General features: G+C 37.7%; 1 protein-coding gene across 13 annotated transcripts in view; it reads left to right on the forward strand.

Annotated features, from left to right (window-relative positions):
* The window catches only part of LOC107085580 (transcription factor SOX-6-like), a 153,048-nt gene extending 126,497 nt beyond the window's left edge, over positions 1–26,551 (forward strand). For 9 of the 13 annotated variants that reach the window (XM_015375976.1, XM_015375984.1, XM_015375981.1 and 6 more), the window contains 7 exons: positions 136–285; positions 2,627–2,795; positions 2,895–3,082; positions 12,769–12,874; positions 19,225–19,458; positions 20,761–20,977; positions 21,633–21,939. In XM_015375976.1, coding sequence (XP_015231462.1) covers positions 136–285; positions 2,627–2,795; positions 2,895–3,082; positions 12,769–12,874; positions 19,225–19,458; positions 20,761–20,977; positions 21,633–21,939 — 1,371 coding nt within the window. Of the gene's footprint in view, positions 1–135; positions 286–2,626; positions 2,796–2,894; positions 3,083–12,768; positions 12,875–19,224; positions 19,459–20,760; positions 20,978–21,632 lie in introns of all 13 variants that reach the window. The other 4 variants (XM_015375982.1, XM_015375978.1, XM_015375988.1 and 1 more) reach the window with 4 other exon arrangements.
* The last annotated feature ends 242 nt before the right edge of the window (positions 26,552–26,793 follow it).

Here is a 26,793-nt window from a genome sequence, read left to right on the forward strand (position 1 = left end):
AGAAATGAGGGGCTGGTGAAGGCAGACACAGCAGCAGGGAGGGAGAGCAAAAGACAGAATATAAAACTTTGAATGTATGCTGGATTTGGATGTTAACGCCTTGCTGGTTTCTTTAACTCCCTGCCCTTTCAACAGCAACTGTATGCCGCTCAGCTTGCCAGCATGCAGGTGTCTCCCGGAGCCAAGATGCCTCCACTACCACAGCCCCTCAACTCTAGTGGGCCCATCTCTCCCTCATCTTTAAAGAATGACAAAACTTCTTCCAGCCCCATCACTCAAGTAAAGGTACAGACGAAATTCCTTTAACCGATGCACCAAACATCTCTAACTTCAAACTACCCTGACACAGCTGATGTTGTCTTCATAAACTCAAATAATTAGTACATGAGTAAAGATTAAATAGTGGTAAGCCCAGCCTCATTGGGGTCATCAATCTCAGGAGCTTTAACAGGGCTCCTTGTCTCTTAACCGGGACTTTGTGGATGTGGTTGCTATAGCGGTGGCAACTCCAAGTCAGTAATTTTGGAACAAGTTTTCTTTTTTCCACAAAGTCGAGGTTCTTTTTGGAAGTAAAATTAAATAGACCCATTACACCAGTGTTTAACAACTGTAGACAACAGTGAAGCAAAGAGTGAGATCAGCAACCTTTATATTTTTCTTATCCCTGTGAACAAACCAAATACATGATGTGTGTTCTGCTGCTGTGTGAGGTTACTCAGCCTTTATGCGGAGAAAAAGACACACATTCAACAGTCTAGTTCAGTAAGGCCATAATCAGAAACATATGTCCATTTGAAGTAGTTTAGCCTAATAACATCACAATGGAGAAACGCCATACATCACTGTGTAAAACCACTTTAGCTTTTCTTCACTTTTTACTCAGAAACACATACATGAAGCTGTGCTCAATTTAATTATCACTTCATCAGACTGTATTAATTTATATCTGTTCAGTTTTAACACAACTAAAATTAACAATTTCTTTGAATGTTTATAGGGTTATAGTTAGGTAAACGTTTTATTAGGATTTTAAATGAATAAAATAATTGGTGAACAAGTTTTGGCTCCCATTACCCCCTCTCCTTTCACGCTCTAGTGGAATAACATTGACTTTTTTGTTGTTTTTTTAGCTCTACTGCCGTACAAAGCTTTTTAAAATAGCCTTAATACTCTATGTGCTTCAGCCATATGGTTCAAGAGGAGACTGTGGGCTCTTAAAAGACAAGCTTAGAGAGCTAAGCCTATATTTAATTTATACTACTTTGCTAAAGTCAGTCAATTATGAAGATGGGTTTACAGTATAACGTGGACAATGCAATTCTGGATTGACATGTCAATTATTGTTTCTGTTTAATGAAAATTAAAGTTAGTGAACATAAGGGGCAGGTTTTTTCGGTGTGTGTCCCTTTCTATGCATATAATAAAAAAATTAAAAAACAAACAAAAAAAACACCTCTGTTGAATGAAAAAGCATGTTTTCATGCCTCTCCCATCTTAAAATGTGGCTAAAAAATCTGCTTCGATGGTACCTGGGAGTCATACTTTAAAAATTTTATTAATTAAAACATCAAATAATGAATTACTAATCAACCCTTCCTCAACACCTTAACCAGCTAGAATAACTAATACACATTTATACAAATATTTCAGTAAGATTTATTCTATAGAAGTTAGAGTGGGTGGTAATAGTGTCTTACTTAGAAATAGTTTTGCATCTTTTAGAGTTCTTTGCCAGAAGTACAGTTTAATGTAAAGGGTGCTCTAACAGGCTTACTCTTTTGTTTAATACTTCAGTTTGTTTAATAGTCTAAAGCAGGTAAAAAAAAAAGAACTGTAAATATAGAGTCATATGTTTATATCACTGTTTTTTATATATTTATTTATATTTATTATTTTTTTCCTTTTTTTCAAGGCTGCACTTTAAAAAAAGATGAGATTGTGTAAACAAAATGACAGGTAAAATCTGTTTAAGGTTAAAATTTTCTACATAGAAATGTAACACTATGCACAGAGCATCTAAGAGTGTACAAACACAACCAGTCAAGCAATACAAAATAAATGCATCCTCCTTTAATTTCAGCTACAAGCTAGACTCCACTGTATATTTTTTTAGGTATGGGCATATCAAAGCTTATGATAAAGACCAAGTAGGCACAAATGAGAAATGAAATTAGAAAACAAGTTAATGAAGTAGATAATGTAAGTCGACATCTGATGAATGGAACAGCTGTCTTTGATCACTGGCACCGCTGTTATCTGGTCATTATTTATTCTTCGAACCAGAGTGCAGACACAGAGAGCGGGGAGGAGGAGGAGGAGAGGCAGAACAGATGAAGATGTACAGAGAGACAGAATCTGCTTTAATTAGTGTGAACAAAGGCGCCGGACGACTGTGAGGAAGATCGCAGAGGAGAGAGCAGAAGAGAAAGGAGGAGAGGAAAGGGATGGAGAGAAACAAAAAAATTAGGAATCAGGAAGGAGTTTTTAGTCAGGGTAGAAATTCTGTAATTAGCCAGAAACAGAGGAGAAAAACTGTGCAGTCTGGGAATCCAGAGATTCTCCAAGAAGGGGAGGGGGACCTCATTCACATCTGTCTTCTTTCCTGCTTCTATCTCTGCCCATGTAGGAGGAGGGAACACAGCCCCTCAACCTGTCTGCTCGGCCAAAGACATCAGACATGGTCAAATCTCCCTCATCCCCAACATCAAACCTGTTCTCGGGCAGTAAAAGCAGCCCTAGCAGTCTCGTTGGCAAAGGCGGCATCCCCAGCCCACTTGGAGGAGGCCTTGGTCGGGGTTTGTCTCTCAAAATCTTTTTACAACAACTCACATTCAATTGTTCAAACTGAATTTTTGGTGTTTTTTGTGTGCTTATTCTGTTGTTTCTTTGCATAGACATTCTGTCAACTCTAAACTCTACTGCATTGTTCGGGGACCAGGACACGGTGATGAAGGCAATCCAGGAGGCCCGGAAGATGAGGGAGCAGATCCAGAGGGAACAGCTGCAGCATCACCAACAGGGCATTGATGCGAAGCTGTCTGCTCTTAGTTCAGTGGGCCTTAACCACTGTAGACTTGATAAGGTTAGAACCAGTTTAATTTAGTCCATTTTATCCTTGATTTTGGATTTCTTCACAACCGTTTTCGATTATAAAGCAAAAAGTAAGCAGCTTTCTTTGACAAAAAGAAGCGAAGAAAATAAACTATGCTAGAAACTGGAACATTTTCAGACAGTAGCATTTCTTAAGTCTTATAATTTACTTTAATCAACATCCAGGGTGGTCTTATTGATAGGAGCTGGCAAAGACTAGTTGCACATGTGTATTTACTTAAATTAGCATGAATGTGTTACTGTGTGTATGCTCAGAGGCTTTTGCGTTGTTGATGTTGGTGTGAGGGCCGTGACAGGCCATGGCAGTGCCCGGTGTGGGTTAAGAAAACTCTGAAGTCTTTGCCCAATTAAAGCCGACTTGCAGCCTTCTCTGTCCCCTGACACGGGATGAGGCTGCTTTGTACCAGGAGCACACACTCCCAGGGATTCCCTTTAAAAATATCTTCAATCGATGAGTCAATCAAGGAAAGAAAAAAGCTGTCCTCTTCTCTTCAGCTTGATGCCATGTTGCCAGTTGGCTGTGAGGAGCAGGCAGAAACTGGGAGCGATGCTCATTAATATTTCAGCACCTGACACTTTCAACCAACACCCTCAACTAGGTCAATGTATATGTAAAAAAGTCTATGAATATCTATTTTGATTTCCTCCTAATTTAGTGTTTGGAAGAGATTAGTGCCTTTGCAGGTGGCTATTAACTATGCTCTTCCTGAAGTGAAGCGGATAAAGTGATGCAGCCCAGAGAGAAAGAGTAGGATACCACTCTATCTATTGCTTACTACTTGACCACCGAAAAACAAAGAAGAGTTTACAATAACAAATCAATTCATCAGCTCACCTTCTCATGGAGAAGCAGCTTTGAGAAAGAGAAGTTCATTTTACTATTCACTCAAACTTTTTGCAAAAATCATATTCATGACTTTTCTGGGATTTCTTGCTTTAGTTAACACATGGTGCAGAAAGTTTATTGTTTTAAATCCCTTTCTTACATATCCTGCCTCAGGAGTGAGAACAGTTGCCTCCCTTTATCACAATTAAGGTGTGCCTGAGGGAAAAAAAGCAGTTAAACATGTCATGAAATGAAAGTATTAACTAAACAAGGTCTTTTTTTTCACAATCAGCCCATTGACAGCCTCATTGTCCTTAGTATGCAGAGCTTAACAGACTTTTTTTTTGTAAAAACAACCTCCCGTTTATGCTTGCTAGAGACTTCTCAAATGTTTTTATCCTAATATCTGGACTGGACCTGCATTAAAAATACAAGTTGTATTAGATCTGTCATCCATTCTGAATAGATATTGTGGTTCAATAAGTCCGTTACTCATCACCTGTAATCTATTATTATTTGTTTGTCCTTTAAGCAGATAGAACATGAGCTTTTATTTTGAAGAGTACTAGGATGAAACGCTAGCAGCACAACGCCTACAAGGGAAAAAAAGGAAAAAATTAGAAGTGTTTGGGGTGCTTCAAACATTTGCTTGCAAATATCTATTAAATGACTCAGCCTTTATTTTAGTATCATTAAATTTGAAACAATAGAGGCAACGCATATGCTGGAATTTAACAAAGAGGCTCATTACGTCAGGCAACACCTTCACAGTTTGCTGTCTAATTTTGTTGGCAATGTGCAAAATATGAACTCAGTATTGTACTCTTTTTCTAAAGGTTTGATCTTACGCCCCTGTTCCCAATATTTTAAAGAGGATTTTCATATTTTTCTTTCTTTTTACTTCTATTTTCTTTCGCACAACTGCTAGTATATAAATTCTGTTTGTTTTTCAGACCATTCCCTATAAACCTACAAGATGAGAGTTGCATTAGAGTTGCATAATAAACCTGCATGTCTCAGTGTGTTGAGGTGCCACCATGTGATTGGCCACATTTACCAGGCTTAACTAATAACGTGCTAGTTGTTTAACAATTTTAGTTTGGGCTAAATACTACATACTTAAGCTTGTGAAAAACTTTCTTTATTTTTGCAAATCATTGTCATATATTAATTTTAAAGAAACTGTTAATGGCCAAGAAAGTTTAGTGGAGATAATCTCTACTAAGTGGCTTTAAGAATTGCCCCAATCAGACTCTTTGGCTGCATACTGTATAAATGACAGTAAGTTGTAATTCTGCTGCAAAATGAGAGCAGCAAGAGAGTCTTTTGCTGATACAACAAGCCAACTTAGTAAAAAGGCTTTGGTGGTTCAGATAAAAGCATTCACTTTAGTCAGTTACAGAATATTAATATTTTAAAGGAAGCGCCTCACCTGACATAAATATGGTGTGGTCTTTAATAGCTCCCCTTCCAGTCTCTTGTTTGGAAGTTTATCATAGTGAGAGCTTAGATGAAGAAGATTCTGGAAGGTAACATAAATGGGATTAAGGAGAGGTTAAGATCATTCAGTGTGGCTGTTAGAGGGGGATATTAAATATTGATTTATTCGGCTATAATGACCGGGTAGAGGAATGGGTCTAAGTGCTGCTTAGAGATGGATCAATTCATCTTTTCATACAAAGTGTATTTGAACAGTACAATGCATTCCTGCCTGGCCTTTATCTCTCCTTCCCTCCCTTCCTGGCCACTGACCTAGGAGAACATGGGATAGACAGGACTTTGTTCAGCAGTATGTAAGCCTTTAACCTGAAGACATGTAAAATATTTATGCTCTAAAAGAGTGAGTCTTCTTGGTTCTCTTTATTTTTCTGTTTTCACTATATCCCATCAGTACAATAAACCATTTAAAATCCCTCTTCAGTTTGCCGATTTGAAATATTTATCTAAGGGTATTATTGTCTGGAGTGGGCAATTACTTTGTTCCATTATTTACCATCTTCTCTATACTCACTGGAAGCTTTAACCTAGAATATATTTGAGCATATCCGTAATAACACACAACCAGTGTGAGGCCATTTGTAACTGATTTCAGTTGTTTCCTTCTATGCTGCTCAAACAACAACCGGTTTGTGGTGTTGCAATTTTTTTATCTACAAGTTTAAAGTGTCTTGAAGTTTATAACAAATAAGACCAAAATTGCTCAGGAAATTTCACTTAAATGTTAGAATTCAGATTAATTTACTGGGCATATTTCAGGAAACCAAGAATGCAAAAAAAAAAAACAACTCAAAATATTCTATTGTCTTAGAGCTTTAAAAGATTACCTGAACAAAATCTTATAACAACTGGACAAAAATGTTTTTATATTTTTACAGCAAATATTACAGCAAATATCCACATATGAAATACATACAAATGCTTTGGGACATACATTAAAAAATGTATGTATATTTGTGACCAAATAACAAAAAACAAACCAACCTTATTTAATACTTCAGTTTTTCAGACCCCAGCTGTTGTGTTCAGCTATATCTGAAACTTCATGACAGGACCAGGGGAAAAAAAGAACCAGAAAAATACACAAAACCAACCTGTCATGTGGCCAGTCTTGCTTCTGGATTCTGCTTTTAAAAAAACAGTTTTTTTGACTGTGATTCATCTCTTTATCTGCCATTTACATGCATGGAATGTGTTTGATGTCTAAGAGCTATACAAAGATAAAATATATTCTTCTGCTGACAAATCCCTAACTGGAATCAAAAGGGAAAAGGTCAGTGTATTAACCTATTGAGCTGCCCTTTCTGCCCTACAACATCACCTTTCCTCAGTATTGATGACTACAATTGTCCATTTTTTGTATCCCAAAGCTCAGCTTGTAAATATTCAAGTAGAGATTACTCATCTGCGTCACAAAATCCTCTCTTCTAACCTATTGGTTATAGTTACTACACTTCCCCCCTATGTGTGTGCGTGTGGGTGTGCATGTGTTTGTATTATGTGTATGCATATAACCACATGTAAGTGTGTGTCTGTATGTGATGCCAGGGTCCTATTCAGGCAAAGCCCTCACAAAGACTTTGAATATAATCTTGTCTGCTTTGCAGCCCTGGAAGCAATTTTCTACTCCTTTTCGACTGCTGTCTTGGAAATTGCAAAGCAAGGCATTTTGGCTGGAGTGTAAATCCTTGGCATACAAGGGTTTGCCCATCCAAATTAGATTATTCTCAGCTTGCAGGCACTGGCTGCAGCCAGCAAGTGCTATTGTGAAGATTGCTTACATTAATGCTTTGTCCAATTGTTGGCTTTTGCCAAAAAAAAAAAAAAAGTAAGAGTGTGTCTTTACAGATGTGGGACCGTCCCGGGTCAAGCCTTTCGTTCCCCACCAAAGCCTCAAGGCTGCATCTCTGCAGGTTGATTTGACAGTATTTTTTCCTGATTTTTAACAAGAGGAATTTCTTGCTCTCTACAGCTTTAGAAATACTACTGGCATGAGTGGCTAAAAGCTATGCTCCTAATGAAAAGGTGCAAACAAGAGAGAATAATGGAAGGAATATACTAGAAAAATGAAGTCTATCATTGCCGAAGTTGGGCTGTATTCACACCAGCTTCTATTTGAGGTTTGTCCTAGTGTGAAAAAGTTAGTCCTTTGGTGTCTTTCCTACTGCTAGCAACCCAAAGGATTTGAAGAGGTTCAAGGCTGAGGTCTATTTGGTGTAAGTGTTGTGGATCTTTGAGAACTGGACCTGACAAAAATACCTTCTGGTTTAGAAATGATATAGGCATGTTTCTCTTTGAAATCCCTGTGATCCAAGGTTTTTTGAGACAATTACTGGGTATGTCCTCTCCCTCTACTGTTTCTGGCTGGAAAATCAAACTTGCCACTTTGTATTCTACAACCTGGTCCTGGTCTTCTATATTCTCATTCTTGCTCTTAGACAAACACTTTTATGGCAGCCCAGTGTAAGACCATTGGCATTAATAGCCCACCACCCCACCGCCCTACTCAATCAACACTAATACTGTACAACCTATCTCTTTAGTCATCTGTACTATAGGTCTTCCAGGTACTTTGAGAATAACAGTGGGATGTAGCTTTGATATGCAGGGAACATGAAGGCCAGTCATTGTTTAAGACAATGCTATATTCAAAAGGTACTGTAGAAGGAGTGCTAAAATTACTTACTGCTTAAGTTTATTTTTTCTGACTTCAAAACTTGCTTTATTTTATTAACTTAAATAAATAAATGGAAACAGCAATAATAAATGTATAAAAGAGGCTAAGCTGGCTTAAAACAAATGAAGTAATGCACTTACTAAACCAATAGAAGCAAAATAGCCCTGTGTCTCTTCTCTGTTATGTTTTAGAACAGAGTCCAACCCTTTGTGGCTGCTACTGTTGATTCTGTCTCTGGCTGCATTAGCCCCATCAAATGGATGATTGCGGGTGGAAAGAGAGCAACGGCCTCCATGAAAGGACCTGTGGGTTTACCACTCGCCTGGATGTATTTAACACTTAAATACTGTAGCTGAAAACTTGCAAAACTACTGGAATGCTGCAGGCTTATAAATAACATAGTTCAAAAAAGATACAAACCAGATGAGGCAGCGAACTTTGAGACATTGTAAGTGTAGCATTGTGCCGTCTTTGTTTCTGTCAGGACTGGGACAGACTGTTGAAGGATTTGGTCTGGGACCCCCTGTTTTCACTGAAGAGTTTAGGGGCACAGTGATAACTAATGTTCACTTCACAAAGCCACTGTGATATGGTCTGAAACATTACCTTAAAGCATCATTTACCAGGTTGTTAATATAGCAAACACCAGTAATGGACATTTAGGGTTTTGTAGAAACCCAATTTATGGAAACTTTATAAAAAGGCAATCACATCTAATGAAAAAGATGCATTAAACAATTTAAATAGATTTAAAATGTCCACATGTAAATCCTGTCAAGTTTAAGGGGGTTCCTGAATTTTCATGTAATCAATAAACCGATTTCAAAGTCAAATAAATGTTGATTGAAATAGTTGATTGCATCGACTCATTGACTCGAATGCAACCCCTCACACTAAGCATGCTTGTAGCGACAGTGGAGAGGAAAAACTCCCTTTTAACAGGAAGAAACCTCCAGCAGAACCAGGCTCAGTGTGAGTGCCCATCTGTTCATATGAGTGTTATTTGGGGGGAGTGTTCATATGAGTAAACTGAAAAATGTTTTTTAATGTTTATCTGATGTTTATCTTTATATTTAAAAAAATCCTCAAGTTTTGGTTTAACAAAATATTAGGAGTCAATAGTTTTGCTGTGTCTACTGCATACAATTAAACCTCTGTCTTCCTTTGCTTTTTTATGTTTAGTAAGGGTGTCATTGACAAAATTGAGAGAAACTTTAAAGTTCTAAGTGTTTCATCAGGTATTTTTCAGATGTTGTGGAAGAAGTTGTGCATTTGTTGACACGATCAACATGAAAAGACCTACCAAATCTTCACAGCATCTACCTTTCTCTCAGCAAAGATATCTTTTAGATCTTTTTGAACAATCTCAGGCCTATTGCTCTCCCATAGCCTTAGGTTATTTACAGACGTGAGAGAAAATGAGAGTTGTGATAGGCAGCACATTGCAAAAAATCCAGGGCAATAGGAGGCACAATACACAGGGCCGTCCGCCACCCGCTTTTGCCCAGAAAACGCCCTGTGGGCAAAGCAAAAGCCCTCGAGCGCATGTTCTGCGGACAGCAAGATTAAAGCTTTCCTTTGCTACGTTGACAAGAATGCTTTTGGGTTCCCTTGCCCAAGAAGTTCCACACATTCTGCTATCTATTTCTCTTTCTAATTCTCTCCCTTTCTTTGTGACTCACATCTGGCTTACCAAACCAACTTCACTTGCCAGCTGAAGTCATGTGCAGCTGAAGAAGTCCTACATCTGTTTCTAAACTTTACAGACAAAAGACTTTACAGGCAGGGCAGAGGAGATTATTTCGAGTGGCAGCTCGGAGCACACTGCTGTAATTTTCCTTGCGGTATGGGGAGCTGCTTGCCGAAGTCATTTAGATGAGAGACTGGTATCTTGCCAGCTGTTTGTGGTCTAAAGGGAGGGGTAAAATGTGTTCTGTTACATCTTTTGTTTCCTGATTTTTGTTTTTATCTTTATTTGACTAAAACTCTTTTGATTTTATGCTCTCTCTTGGTTAAATTATAGTTTATCAATAATTTCAAACATCTCTTTCTTTCACTCTGCATTATAAATACCCTTTTCATATTAGCTATACACTGATGGGCCCACATTTCCTTGCCTCCACGTCTGTTCCCATAGCAAAAAAGCCCACTTCCCCCAGATACTGTATGTCCTTTGGTACTCCGCTGTGTCAGAGTGATCAGTAAAAATTTAATGACACTATAAAATAATAAAACTGCCATTAATTTATCACAGCGCTTGATGCGTGGGCAGTAAAGAAGCATTAGTTCACTGAACATTTTCCAACCCCTAAAACAAAACCTCAGTGCTATGCAGATAACTTATGGCCCTAATTTTGACCATATTTCTTACTCACAGATATAAATTACCAAACTTATAACCGATAAGTATATCAACTTGGTATATAAAATTTAATGAAAATTTGTGATGCTGTAGTGAACTGATAGGCTGGTATTAATTAGCATAGCAATACTTACTTTAATTAGACCATAATATTGTAGCATGCAAAGTGCTGGCTTCTATGAAAAATGTGTAGACTTAAAGTAAAACAACCTCAAAACAACCTCTGAACAAGCGTTTCATTCAGTGATGTTCGGAGCTGTCTAACGTGCTGATCTCCACCGATCACATGATTCAGTGCGGTGGAGGCAAACGCTCAACGCCGCTCCAGTTATTAATGAAAATCATTGATGGATAACCCCCATCCTCTCTTCTCCCCATCCCAACATGATGCTTAATGATCATGAGTTTATAAAAGGACTTGATAGATCAAGAGGGGCCAGCGAAGCACAGAAGAGGGATGAGGCGACTACTTTATTACAGGCATACAGCACCAGCAAAGACTGTGTTTCAATACTGGACTTTCCAAGAGGAAGCATGTGAAGCACCACCATCCAGCTAATCGCACTTAAGTCACTTTGTCATCAGGCCGCTGCCTTCTTTCATTAAGAGCAATAATGTGGATGGGTGATGGATAGGAGTCTGTACACATGCAGCGTGCATGTCCACACACAAAACGTGACAGTGTGAAAAGGCCCCATACTTCCTCTTCTCTTTACAAAGTGTCCTCTCACCCAGCAGGGACCACCACATATGTCATAATTAGAAAACACTTAAGTAAGCAAAGGGCTGTCAGATAGACAGCCTCTAATCACAGGCCATAAGCAGGTAGTGGTTAATTGTATATCAAAATCACTCAGCTGGTCATAAATAATGAGTGCTCCTTCAAGTATAATGGTAAATTGCAGAGCTCTTTCTGCCTCTCTCATGTTCCTTTCTTTTGAAGAATAGTTCTTGAATAAATAAAAGCAAGAAGAACATTAAAATGCTGCAAAAAAGCTCAAATGCACTTAAAACTATCTTCATCCTTCATTTTGTCATATTTATTGTTCATATAGAAGGATACAAGGAGCTCACACAAAAGAGGATGGAAATATTTAAGATATGTAGGTTATTTTATGTTTTTTTTTTCTTAATTCAATTTACTTTCTTCTGGTAATTCTATTCAATTATTGTTTTGATTTTTGAAAAATAAAATGATAATATTACACAACCGCAGTTGAGACCACACAACTTTTAATACCTTTTAATAGGTGTAGACGTTTTTTGTGGAGGAAGAAATATAATGAGATACGGAGGAAAATGAATATAACTATCGGTCTTTCTAGGTGCAGCTTAGAAGCTGTTAGTTTAGGGACTCTGCGTGAGAGTCTGTGCATTTTGAATTACACGAAGAAAAGATTGAACATCTGCACCCTAGGAATAAAACAAATGTGTTTCTTTTCCTTATGGCTTCTTTTCTCGTCAGAGTGAAACCTTCCAAAAAGGATGGTGCTTTATTTGTGTCATTTAGAGTCAAAGTGTCCATCTCCTAGTTGAGATTTTAGAGAACAGGACAGCCCTTTGCTAATGCTCTGTGTATTCACTGAGGAAGTAGGTCATTCAACAATGGACCCGGCAGCAGTCGGCACTCTTTCCCCTTGCATAATACATTAAGTGTAATGTGCAGCAACTATTCAAAGGCCCCCCGAAAGCTGTTATTTTATTCTGTAAATGCACACGGACATGACATTTAATATTGTCATGGAGTGCTGAATGACAGGGTTTCATTGTGCTCAAGTACAACATGATGCCAAGTTTAATCTGAGCACAAAATGACATGACAAACGGGAAAACACGGTGCGTTCACCAAAACATGAACCTTGAATAAATGATGGGTGCCGAGCTCTCAGTGCCATACGCTAGGAAAACAGAGGCTGAGAGAAATGGCAGCGAAGGAAGAAAAATCTGAGCTCTGTAAAGAGCGCTGCAGTCCCATTGTGTATGGGGGATTACAAAGTATCCTTCTATAAATCTATTTACAGCACCCCTGGGCCCTCACTGTCTCTCTCCCCTCTGTCATCTTAAGCTGAATAGAGAGCAGAGAGTATAGAGAGCAGAGAGTAACAAAAACGCATCTACCTCTTGTCAAAGGTGCACCTCCAAAAACATCCTGCATATATCAGAGATCCTTTCACTTCTCAAATATTCAGCTAAAATAATATGTTGGGTTTTTTTTAACACTTTTATCTCATTGTGGAAATTTAAACACTTGCTTGCTTTTTTAACCCAACTTTATTTTTCGTTGTTTTTCTATAGGAAAGGGTGCATTTCGACAGCATCGGGCACCACCTTGGCAAACTGGGAGAGGAAGGAAAAATTGGCCACAGAGTGATTGACCTTACCAGGCCTGAGGATCTGGATGGTAAGGCCTGAAGTGAATTTGTAGCAACACATATCAGATTAAACACTTTTATGTATGGTCTAATTTCCTAAGCAATAAGATACATTGTGAAACTATGCATAAGCTTTTGAGGGTTGGTGTGAATTTTCTTTTCAAATGAGCTGTTTCTCTGAGGTTCAGGTTGGTGAATGGAGGACAAGGCTGCACAAGGAAAAAGCTGGCTAGTTTCCAAGCTTGGCTCTTGTTGCTCTTGTGCTTGTTTGTGGTCCTAAGTAGAAAGGTGCGAACTTTGATTACACCACTGTGACAAAACGTCATCCATGGCTTCGGTGCTAGATCCTACAAAGGTGGAATGACTACTTCAGTCCACTAGTGTTTGTTTGATAAAAAATATTTGTGGCAGTTTCTTTGGCATTGGAGTATGCAAGTGTTTTTGATTTATCTTTGATAAAGCAAAGAGTGAAAGAAACAGGTATTTCTCAAGATGCTTTCACCCGTTAGCATTTTACAAGAAGAAAAAAGGAACATGTAAGGAACCGACACAGCTTTCAATAAAAAAAGCAAAAAATATGCATGAAAACAAACTATAAATTATTTTTAAGCAACTTTAAAGCCTTTTTATCACACCCTCTTTGGTTTCACATCACACCCAATCCTTAAGATGAAAATTAGAGGTGAATATTGTGGCTTCATTGACATGTTTCCCATGTGAGCCATAGCAGAGGCTCCCATCCCAACCGTCTGACTCTTTGGACAGATGTGTTTTTGTCGCTCCTTCTCCCGGTGGGAACCCTCCCTCTGTGGCTACCGTGGAGTCAGGACAGAAACACAGTGCGCACTAGGGCATTTGTGTCCTTTTAAGTCCTTCTCAGGGCCAAGGGAAAGGATAGTGCCAGACGCCTTGCATCAGTATTCCCAGTGGGCTATGGATTAGGAGCAGACAGAGGTTAGAAAAGGGGATAGGTCCTCTTCCCAGGGGGGAGGGGTGGTTAAAGACTTTGAGTCAGGGCATCGCTCATAACTCAAAACACAGTTTACATTTCTTGTTTTGAAGCACAAATACATTAATCTCTTTATTTACCTGACAGCAATGAGAAGGCACATACAGCTTAAAGATGGGGAGGGATTTAAAAATGCGAGCAACAAATCGCTTACTCTTCTTAGTACATGTTTACATTTGAACTTCTCTTGATGGTCTCCTTGAGGCATTAGATTTCTGGCTCTGTGGCATATGTTGTTATAAAGACGTGAGCAGAATTGCTGGAGCTAATTTTGCTTGGATTTTCAAACAAGATTTAGATTTAAGAAACTTGTAATTTCAGATGTTATAATTTGTTTTTCCCTTAGCACTTGCAGGTTGTTGTGAAAAAATATCTGCTACAGCTTATGTGACTTTTCCAACATATTTAGACCAATTTATTTTTCCCAGACATCTAAAATGAGTAATGCAATTAGTTTTTTGGAAGCATTCTGACCCCAGACGAAAAGGAAATCACTTTGGAAACATCTGCCTTTTAACACACTTTTTCCCAAGTAGATCAGAACACAGCGGATGTGCTTTGGTGTTTTCTCAAAGGAAAATTACTGGGTGTACCTCCCAATAAGCATATAGGGTGTGAAAACCCCTTGGTGTGTAGCAGCTTTCTCTCCAGGATGAAGCAGCCAAACTAAGCAAACCCAGTGGGCAGTCTGTGCCTGTTACAGATGTGCTTGTTACTTTCTATATAGCAAGAAATATAAAGAAAGGGATTTGGATTATCGTACAGATCATACCCAGCTCATGTGATTTAACTGCTAATGTTCTTGACCAGTCAAACCCTTATATACATAAATAACTATCCTAATGAATTGGCTGTTTGTTTAGAGGGAGGTCAGAACAAATGCTGCAGTGATATGTGGAGTCAGGAATAATAACTTATTTACATTTTAAACAAGGTAGCACTAAGAAAAATAAAGAAAATCTTGTGAAAGGGTCTCTAACAAGGTTGTCATTGGACCGAATGAGAATATAGATAGTGTTTTAAAATTGTAGAAGACATAATAATAACTGAACTTTTTTAATCTCACATTGGAGAAATTGGGCATCATGGGGCACCCTGGGTGCAATCGGGGGGTTAAGGGTCTTGCTCAAGGAGCAAGAGTGGCAGTCGGAGAGTGGGTTTTGAACTCAAAACCTCAGGATTCCAAGCTCTATGCCCTAAACACTAGGCCACCACTCCAACTTTTATTTATTTATTTTTTATTTTTTAAACATTGACTCAGAGAAGAGTCCGTTCCCTTTGAACTTTTTCACACATTTTCACTTTAACATTTTTTTTTTTTTGATAGGCTGACACAAATATCACTATAATTTAGATTTTGCAGGAAATTGTTACATCCATAAATGAACTTCCTAGCTGGCGTAACTTTATGTAAGCATTATTGCAGTTTTCAGATGGTAACAACATACTGGAGAACAGAAGCTATAATTTGTGCTACATGCTATGAACCATAGAATTATTTACATATATTTGCAGTACCTTTCATATCTTAATGAATAAATGTGAAGATTGTGAATTATTCCGTCCATTTTAATTTCTATTGCTCTCCCATATTAGATATCAATAATATACATTATAGTTTTATTGAGAGAAAGTGTATATAATTTATATAAGAAAAATTAAAATAGCTAACATTATTAATGTTAAAATGCATTCTAAAATCAAAAATAATAGCTGAGGAATCAAGAAGTTGAAATTTTGTTTAAACGTGAGGAAAGATTGAGTGTATGAGCTTGTCAGATTAAGAAAATGTTCTCTGGCTTTCTGGTTTTCTATAAAACTTACTGTTCACATGACAGATTTCTATATGCTCATATACTAGAAAAGAAAATCCCAAACAAAAAAAAAATGTGTTCCTAATACTTGTAATTTGTAATGGTTTAATTAGCATGCAATGAGCTCATGCTACAGCAGATACACTGAGCTGTATGTTCTGTCTAACTAAACCCCATTAATCTCGCCTGATCCTGCTCTGAGGGAGAGGCTCCATTGTCGGCGCTAAATGCCTTCACTTGGAGGTGTTAGATTTGATCCCAGGAGGGAAGGCTTGGCAGGTACATGTAATTGTTGCAAGCTCACTGAGGCTCATCCTCTCGAGCAGATTCCTGGGTGACAGCACATGTATAACGACAGAACAAAGATGAGTAAGGAGGAGGGGAAAAGGCGGAGGATAGGGGCAGTCAGGGCATGACTACCCTCTGGCTTGGTACAAAGTCAAGTCTGAGCCTGTAGTTCACAGGTGTGATTGGTTTTCGGATCTTACTGCATTTTACTGTTAATTCTTTGCCTTGTTTCTCATTCTTCATTATGTACATTCTCTTTTAACTCTTTTTTTACTCCCTACAAAAGCAAGCAATCATGCTTTCACAACATAATTCATCCATCTCATCTGTTGTTTTTCCAGGAGAAACAAAATTAGAAGCGAATTCTCATATCATTCTGTCACACTAGAGCTACAGGCCTTATGAATCAAAATAAATTCTATTAACCGGCTCTGCCGCTGCTTCGCCTCCTTGCTAGTTACCACCCAGGGGACTTGGCCCTGTGACTGCTAAACATCTGTGTTTATTTACACAATCAAACACCTAACTGACTGATTTCTAAATGTCCTGCCTCACCTGGGAGAAACTATTGTAAATTCTTATTTTCATAATGTCAGACAAGCGTCACCATTTTTAATGAAACAAAAAAATGTTAAGATAAATTTCATGCTGTAGTCCCCAGCAATTTCCTCTGACACAGATGCACTGGAAGTCTCCAATACAGTAGATGGACTGAATTAGGAACGAAGGTGGTAGTAGTTTTTGCAAGACAAGTTCCCTGGACAACACAACACAGGGTGGTCCCTGTTGTGGTCATTGACTGTATATTCAGTTAGGCAGCAGATACCTGAAAACTTATTTTTATGCTTTGTGATGCCCTCCAGTCTTAGACATCCTTGGCAGTGACACATATCCCCTCTATCAAGAAAAGTACTAACATAATTATTAAACTCAAACTAATATTTCAGATCAAAGATCTAAGGAGGGGGCATGGGTATACATGAGGCAGATTTATTCCCTTCCTTAAATAATATGTGACAGTTTCACCTTTGAATAACATCAACTGAAAACTTGTGTTGTTGCTTCGTTCTAAAGCTTCCTATAACATCTGACAGGAGCTTTTCCAAGGGAGCAGCTATGTAAGAAAAAAGACCCATGGCTCATCTGGATTCCCTCCAATGAACTCAGTCACGGGGCTGGTTTCCTGGCTAACTACTGATGTGGCACTGGGTGATGGCAAGCAGTTGTTTTGCACCCCTCCCCATAAGAAGATCACCTCTGCCCGTATGCATGCACGCCAGTATATAAATTGCTGAATCAGTGTCAGTGATAGAGTAATGGGACGGAGGGCATCGTAAATTACAGCAAGCGATCCCGGGGTGCAGACACTGGCTGTCGTGTTTGAGTGAGCGCTATGCTCCTGAGCTAATGAATACCTTCATCTGGCCCTGGCAGTCAGCAGATTGCCCCGCATTGATGGATACTGTCAGCCCTCCGCCACACCACATTTCATTGCACAATAAACATGGTTGTCAAAAGCAAACAAAGTAAAACCAATTCATCCTGTACAGTGAGTGCATGCTAAATGAAATTAACGTACTGTGGGGTTTGGTGGCAGCAAAGGTAGTGTATTATTCTTGAATTCATGATGCCTTTAAGGCCTGTAGTATTCCAGAAGGCAAAAGCAAACATAGATATGGGGCTTTCATTGCTTGGTAGTAGCTCCTAAATTTCCTGATGTACAACACATTTGATGTGTGCTAAAACACTCATTTATGGACTTGCATTAGTTTGGGAGCTTACAATTTAACATCTTTTTTTCAAGTTTAGGTAAAAAAGTCAGAGTTTGGTCTGAAAAAGGTGAACTTTTTCTGGGCAGACAAAAAACAATTCAACATTATCACCTGAACACAGACATTTGTACACTTCTTTTTATTTAGGCCAATGTGTATAAATGTGACCTGTTTTTGTTACATAAACTGAAATCTCATTATACAGCTAATCAGTCTTTATTGTGCTTGCTATTTTAGTAAAAAAAAAACACATTTAAAAAAAAAAATGTTTTTATTAAGAGTAGGCAAACTGTTGAGGTTGGAAATTGTGAAGCAATGTCTTTCATGATTAAGACAGAGTTAGGTTTCTGCAGATTTCAAATTAATGTCTCCACACAGCCCTCGATTACTCATTAAGAATTTGATTTGTTTATAAACTGAAATAATAATAGAAATCAAACCCCAGGTAACGTTTGCCAAGACTGCTGGTGAAATGGTTTAATGAGAAGGCTTCACATGTGGATGATGAAATATGCATGAGTCATTCCAAGCTTTCTTTTCCAGATCTGAGATCATTAAAGATGTATCGTAGCATATGGAAGGCTCTTTTTTGTCTTATTTTTCAAGCCTTGTTTATCAACATGTTTTTGTTTGTTTAAATATTCATACTGCTTTTATTTAATTCTTTCACATCTTACATATAAAAGGAAGCAAATGCACATGCAACAGAAATCATTATCAGCCTTATGTACAGTTTAATACTGAGAGAAACTATCTTATGCTGATTGTGAATGCCCTGATTGAGAACAGCACATTGCAAAATCGGCACACTATTTCTCCACGCTAATATAGGCCTGGTTTGTTTGTTTGTGTGCAACTGTGTTGGGAGGGTAAATTATGTTTGTATGCTTGGAGGAAAAAGGGAAAGTCTCAGAAACAACTGGGGAAAAGGAAGGAAAAACATTTAAGCATATATATGTGAAATATCATTGGAATAAAGCTTTTTTAAGGGTTTCCTGAGTTTAAGTTTCCACCTTCTTCTACTTCTTCTTATTTTACTTCCTACTAGTCCTAAAAAGGACTGACAAAATATTTGAGCAAATATGAATAATCTTTGGAGTATGTTACATGTTATTTATGTTGGCACTTTTCTATTTGAATACCCAGCTGAAAAGTGTGTATTCTGGAAAAGCATACACTTAAACACGTATTTGAAGTCAAATGGTTTAATCCTCTGGATTTAGACGATACTCAGAGAGAATGAAAGAACTCAGCTCTGTGTAAACTGGCAACTTTTTTGGTTTGTAGCTCTTAATAATTTCAAGTTCAGTTTTATACAAGAAGCAAAACTCTGGCCCTCTGGGAGGTTTTGTTTTCTAAGTACTCATTCAGAACAATGTTCTGTAAGATAAAGATAGAGGCGTTAATGATAGACGAAAGAGAGTTTAAACCTGGCTTGTCATTTAATCAATGCCTTGCCTCGCTCTCTCTTCTTGTTCCTGCTCTGGCTTTTCCAGGGTCCAAGGAAGTCAATGGCTCTGCAGATAAACCCCAACCCTATTATTGTTGGCCAACAGGAGGTGCTGGATCTACGGAGGCACGAGTCTTCAGGGAATCCCGAGGGCGGAACAACAATGAGCCCCACATTAAAAGGCCAATGAACGCATTCATGGTGTGGGCCAAAGATGAGCGGCGCAAAATCCTCCAGGCCTTCCCCGATATGCACAACTCAAACATTAGCAAGATTTTGGGTAAGATCTTTTGAATCTGATATACGAGAATAAATATTGTAGATCAGATTTTTTTTTTCTGAATGCTTTAAAATAAATCAGTAGAAAAACATCAGTTAAACTTTTTGCATGGTAAGGAAAATAAAAAAAATATCCTCCATCATAAGATACATTTTTCAAATGAGTTTCCAGTTTTCTTGATCTATATGGTTTAAAAAAGCTTCTTTTTTTTGTTTTGTAAATTCACCAAATCTTCCTAGTTTATTTAGGGATAGGAAGTGTGTCATGGCACAAGCTACTGGTCATCAGTTCAACTCAGTATCCAGATGGATTTATGGCCCATCACTACCATAAGTGTTTGTCATGAAAAATGACAGAGACTAAATGGGTCTTGTCCCCTCAGCACTGGAGTCTATACATCAGAGCTGTTAAAAGTGCTGTCATCCATGGCGCAGTAGCACTTCATGGTGCTGTAGTATTTACAGCACAGGCTTGTTGTAGTTTTTGACAGTATGGGGGACAAGCATGTCTCTCTTGTAGTAAAATACATTTTAGTGTATGAATTTCTCTAATCAAATACTTTGAAAACACTGTGTTACATAAGTTTTCTATCATACAGCAATAAAGCATCCTTACAAAATTACTGATAAAGACATAGACACCTCCCTATCATCTTTCTAATTGTTTTAGGTAAAGATAAACCTTTTTTTAAGTAAACATCTGTCTAAAGCTATTTCCCAGCTTATAAAAATGTAGGATAAGCTTAGAAATATGAACTTAAGGTTAAATTAATTGTTGTATGGAATTTTTTTTTTCTACTCAAATATACAGAATGAAAGCTACAAAAATACTAAGATAACATTTTTCATTTTTTGGAAATATTTAAGTATGATTTTCTGTTAATGCTATAAAATATTTTTTTATAGAGATTTTTTTTTAGAGATATTAATTGTTCGAGGATACCATAAGGGCAGCAAATGCTGCGTGTGAACGAAATTAAAATCACAAATGTAATTGATAACCATAAGGTAATTCTTAAAATTATTTCTTTTAATAAAAAAACAGTCCTAGTTTTCTTGTATATGATCCTAACAAAATAATTTTTGTCCTCCAGGAATAGTGGAGAATGTGGAGAGTAAAGTTTAAATGCCCTTTTTTTAAATAGCCTGTTATCCTGATATTTAGAAGCTTACCTGTACTGTATAACTGATTAATATATAGGCTATGTATGTCAAGACTTAGACTCTCGCTTTTACGTCTCAACCCAATTAGATTTGTAAAATAGTTTTCAAATGCTGAAAAGTTCATCTTCCCGTGCTTCAGGCTCTCGATGGAAGGCTATGTCTAACCAGGACAAGCAACCATACTACGAAGAGCAGGCCCGTCTGAGTAAGCTCCACCTCGAGAAGTATCCAAACTACAAGTACAAACCTCGACCTAAAAGGACCTGCATAATTGATGGCAAAAAGCTACGCATTGGAGAGTACAAGCAGATGATGCGGTCCCGACGACAAGAGATGAGACAGTTCTTCACTGTGGGGTATGTGCAATAACAAACAACCATTAACCAAAGCGAGTTTTTACCAAATGCCTGACACATTTTTAAGAACACTGCAGGCATTTTTATAAAATAAGTTTCACATTAACCTATAATATGGTTTTAAGATTTTAAAATCAAGCTTTTTTAATGGCTGAGATTTGATAAATTGACAAAATACTTTAATTCCCTCTATTTTAAAATGAAGCATGAAGTACAGAGATTTCATGGGAAATAAGCTGTAAGTGTAAACTCAGAAAGGCCTGGAGGGCCGCTGAGGCTTAACACTTTAATTTACAGTGTGGTTAGCAGGAGAACCCCTCTCCAGGTGTTCCCATGTCAGTCATAATCTTCAGCAGCTTGGGGAATCAATCATGCAGCTCAGCAGCAGACAAGAGCAGCGCCAAGAGCGTATTGGTTTTATGTCACCAATAAACTGGGTTCTCTGTCTAAACGGTGCAGAACAGGAGCTGTCAGGAAAACCTCTCTTCTCCCAAATCATTTTCATAAAAGTTGCTGCATTGACACACAGTATTAGGGAAACCCCCTACTCCAGCCATCATGTGTTAGTATCGCGAAAGCAGGAGAAGATATTCTTTTTGCAGAAAATTGGAAATACAGTTAATAATAATCCCTCTTCCCTTTCTTGTTTGTCCAGCCAGCCACCTCAGATTCCCATCACCACCAGCGCCAGTATGGTCTATCCAGGGGGCCTCACCATGGCAAACACCACACCCTCACCTCAGATGACGTCAGAGTGCTCCAGCGCCTCGGTGAGCCCTGAGCCATCTATTCCCGTTATTCAGAGTACTTACAACATGAAGCTGGAGCCCAGCGCCTTGGCGAACAACAGCGAGCAAGTCAACGGCGAGGATGAGATGGACATGTACGAAGACTTCGAGGACGAGCCCAAATCAGACTATAGCAGTGAGAATGACACACAGGAGCCAGTCAGCGCCAACTGAGACCTGTTTTACTGAAATAGAGACAGCAGTCACACAGGAGGATGATCTGATCTGATCTGAGGGCGTGAAGGAGCAAAAAGAACAAAACTTTATCACATGGATCGGAAATACGTTTTGAAAGAAAATTATAATGTACCATGTGGAAGCCTGCATGCAGCTACGGCTTCGTCAGTCAAAAGCTATTTGGTCTTAAATATTTCTTCAAGTTTGTGAAATAGTTTGTTTTTGTGGTAATTTATAATTTCTTTTTTTTTTTCATTGTTTTCTTTGTTTTTTCATTACAGATCATAGACGGTTACACAGTTAGTTTGTTGCCTAAAGCAAAAGACAGAGCTTGAAGCTTAACATTTGGTATTAACCCATATTACTTAAAGTCATGTTGTTTTCATGTAATGATGCTTCATCACCTAACTGTTCAAGATGGGAAAAATGATCTCACTCAGGTATAGTGTGCCAGCCAACAGCTTGTGAATGTTTTTAACCATGAGAAAAAGTATCAAAACACAAACAAGGAGAGATTCCAGTTTAGTCACATTATTATTATTATTGTTATTATTATTATTATTTTGTTTTTGCTGCACTATTTGGTGTGGAAGTGCCAAACATTTCATGTTTATTTACAAGAGGCTTTGAAGACAATCTCTTCATCTCTTAAAGCAGCTTATTATACGATCTCTCTTTGCTCTAACAGAAAAGAACAAATAAAACTCAGGAACTTGGAGGCAGCAAGTTCTGTAGGAAGTAACGGATGAGTGGAAGTTATATTATGGTAGCCGTACTCCACAGAGATTAATGCAGTGCGCATCAGTGGTATGAGCAATCCCTTTTATTCCTCTTGCCACAGTGCAAACTGAACATTGTAGAATCCTTTCACTTATTTCCAGCTCTACAACCCAATCTGAATCACCAGGATCTTAATCAGCGATTGTAATCAGGCCAGAATGTTAAAAGGCCAAGGCCCCCAATCTGCAGGATTGGAACAGAAGTGAAAGACAGCTTTGGTGGCATTACAATCTTAAATTGATGTTGTACAATGTGTGGCTCTAAAGCTATGGTACATTTTGTTAAACACTTTAGCCCCATTTGGATGGCATGTTTAAAGTCTTAGGTCTTAAAATTAAATTTTTTCAGACATTGTAAATCTTAAACGGACACTAAGAAGTCTTAAAGCAGGGTGGTTATCTTGATGATGCAGTGGAATGATTACTAAAGTTGTATCGAAAGGACTGACAGATTGCCAGGAGGTCTATAAAGAAAGACAAAGACCTGCCATCGTGTTTGGTTTCCTCACTTCTGTGCATCTCACAGAGGTGACTGTGTGAGAGGTGACTTTGTTTTTGTTTTTAGGTCACTTATATTAAGCCTTTTTAATTGAAAAAAAAAACATATAATCTTCAATATAACATAGAAGTTAGAATCATGCGTTACTATCTACAACAACTCTTTGAACCAGATTTGACATTTATGAGTTGTATTGGTTTGAAAAGAAATTCAAGAAACTCTCCCCTACCCTAATTACATACAAAAGATTTAGGGTTCTGGAGCTTGATGTTAAAGATGGGTCTGTAGAGCAGAAGGTCTAAGTGGTTCTTCTCTTAGAGACGCACATTTTTGACCCCAGTCTTTGGCAGTCTCGACACTCAGGGGGCACCATCTGGCTTGGAGAAGGAGAAAGCAGCGGGAAGGAATGGGGAAACAATAAAAACTGGGTGTGTGTCCCTCATTGTGCTCTCCATCAAAGTGCTGTAAGTAAGGCCACAACAGGGCTTACTACCCGGCCCAATCACCAGGCACTGGCGAGCAGATGGAACAAGTACATCAAGCTGTGGGGGATTATTAAAATGACTGACGAGTGGGTATCATCTGAAATGCAGCATTATTAATGCATGAGTCCAGTTATTTCCCCCTTGCCCTTGAATCTGTCCATTTCAGAGAGGAGAGCTTTGTGAAGGAGCTGATTAGCTGGTCACTGACCATAAGTGGTCAAGAGCCTCACTGCTGATCACTGCATTTTTCTCTTGCCTCTGATAGGTACAGATGGCCCGCCTTGCTCTTTAGCACTTCTTATTTGAATTACCCAACTTTTGCAAACATTCATATAAAAAAACATGTTTTATTATTTACTTTTTTGTTTGTGTCTATTTAATTATTTTTCCATTGCAATGTTCAACACTTTTCTAATTTCTACACATTGAAGCAATCATTGACGCTCTCCTATAAGTCAAACCTTCTCCCTCCAAGTCAACCAATTTGGTATTTCTGATGTGTTTCCTCCTGTTTGCTGGTGGTTAGACTGATTTGTATGTGACTGTAAATAATTTTATGACCACGCCAAGCAGCTCCAGTTTGCTGGCATTCGGACTCCCTAAGAAATTGACACTGTGCTAATGCAGCAAATCGACAAATAAAAAAAATGAAAAAAACAACAAAAAAAGAAGAAAAAAGACAACAAAGAGACAATGTGTTATAGGCACTGGATATTCATCATATTTTTTAAGCAATTCTGATCAATGTGAATTTTTTTTTTTGACGAAGAACCCCATGGATGGACAGGATTCCCCTGCTTGACTCAAGTGGGTTTGTTGTCACACCTGTCACAGATTTGGGTCCTTTTTATGATCAGTTTTTCATCTACTTATTTTGTGTGTTTATGTAATGACACGTGCGATGAGTGAACGCTTGTTTAAGCTTCAAGGCTTGTCTTGGGGAAAGACTAAGCAAAAGAAATGTGTGCAGACAATTAAACAGAAGGCTCAGAGAACTGTAAAACAACAGACGTTGTATATTGTGTTTGATACTGTAGAGTATCAACATACTGTATTTATTATCAGCCTTAGCTGGCTCTAAAATTGGCAGTGAAACAAGAAAACCGAGACAATCAGAAAAATTAAAAAAATTGGAGATACAACTAAGTTTTACTCAATTCACTGATAGTATTTTATTGTAAATATGAGCAATGACGGTATTTTTTGTTCATTTGTTTTTTTATTTTTCAAGTTATGTATTTGGCAGATTTATTTCCTCTTTTATATTTGTTCTAAAAGCTGACAAGTGGTTATACCTCATTTTGATGCTGAACATTTTTAATATTTAAAGTCACAATTCAAACTTACCTTATCAGACTTAAAAGGTACTGAGTCAAATAAGCACTTAATGCTTGCAAATTATTATTTTTTATACAATTCATGATGCTGTTTTCCCTTGCTGATTTTTTTATTTGTTTTATTTAAGCAATTAGCCTATTAGTTTCGGATGGAAGATAAAATAATCTGAAAATAACTAAAAGGATCATTGTTAGAAATAAAATGTACCTTCTTCGTTGCTTCAAAAAACAGTTTTAAACACACAAGGTAGTTTTTGTTTATTTCAAAGGTGAAAGCACCCAAGTGTTTATTACTTCTAATTTAAAATGCAGAAAACAATGCATCTTTACATATGCTGATGGTTTTCTGGAAGGTAGGCCTCACAATTGTTCTAAATTTTTTGCCTCCTGTAAAACATGCAAAATGGTTTAGATGAACTGAGGACAAAGGATTCAATTCTGTCTCGAGATTACTGTAAGTTGATTCATTTTTTTTTTTTTTTTTTTTTCAAACATTATGATGTAAATGGTGGGAATGTTCTCTATGTTAATTTAATCAGCACAATTCACTGACATGCTGGACTGACATGCTAGCTGCTGTTCAGAAAGTGTAAAAAATGTGCCATCGGGGCAACATTTTAAGCTGCCCTAGGTACTCTGCTTTTACGAATTGTCCTTTCAAGCGACACTGTGTGGGGCTCTTCTATGACTGGAGCCACAGTTTAAAAAAATTGCTGGCAGCCTGAAATAATTTTCTGCATAGAATCCTGATTTGTTTCCTCTCCCTGCAGGTACCTATAAGCCCATTGCAAGTATTGTTTGGGTGTCATTAGAGAACAGGAAATACATAGTGTCTGTTGCTGCTTTAAAAAAAAAAAAAGTTTATGTCTGAATATGTAAATAGTTTATCATGATATCTTGTACAGTCCAATGTAAAGTTTTTAATTCAACTTAAAAACAATGTTGCCATCACATTTGTGTTCACATTCTTCTTTTTACAGAGCAAAACAGGTCAATTACTTGCAAGGGTGTATTACTGCTTGAAAAAAAAAAGAAAATGTTTGTTTTTTATGTTCTGTTTTGCTTTGCTTCAAAGTGTACACCAGCATTCTTTGGTTTTCATGTGCAGTATTGACGTGAGGTAAACTTAAGGTGAATAATTTTAAATTGATGTGTGTGAGTGGAGAGCTGCGTCCTCAGCTTCAGTAGTATTAATACACTAAAACAAGTAAAAACAAACCAATGATGGGCACACTTGTGCATCTTTGCACCATGCAAGTGTGTTTACTGTAAATGATAAAATTATGCCCACAGGGTCACTTCAGAAATATTATGAAACTGCATTTTCCGTATGTGTTGGTCCATTGTATGAATGCAGCAGCGGGCTGAAGAAACTGCCGGCTTTAGCTTATTTACCTCAAGACTTTCCTTGTTTTCTGTAAAAGAGACATTGTGTTGCAAAGAGGTTCACACATCACTCCATCTTTTGTACTGCTGTTGACACTTACCGATTAAAGAGACATTTTGTTTTAAGGACTCGAGTTAGTATTTTGATTGCATGCTGTCTGTGTAAGAGTAAACGGTATTCTGGTTTTGGGAAAAGGATCACACTATTAGCCTAGCTCAAAACACAGAAAGAAAAAAATATACAACCTAATATTGTGTGTTCTCTTACTTATTCTGTAGATACATTTTTTTTGTAAAACTGATTATCCATAGCTTTTAATAACAAAACTTTAAAGATGGGTCATAGAAAAAAAGGAAACAAATAT

Source organism: Cyprinodon variegatus, unplaced genomic scaffold (assembly GCF_000732505.1).
Source record: "Cyprinodon variegatus isolate N-32 unplaced genomic scaffold, C_variegatus-1.0 Scaffold128, whole genome shotgun sequence".
NCBI lineage: Eukaryota > Metazoa > Chordata > Actinopteri > Cyprinodontiformes > Cyprinodontidae > Cyprinodon > Cyprinodon variegatus.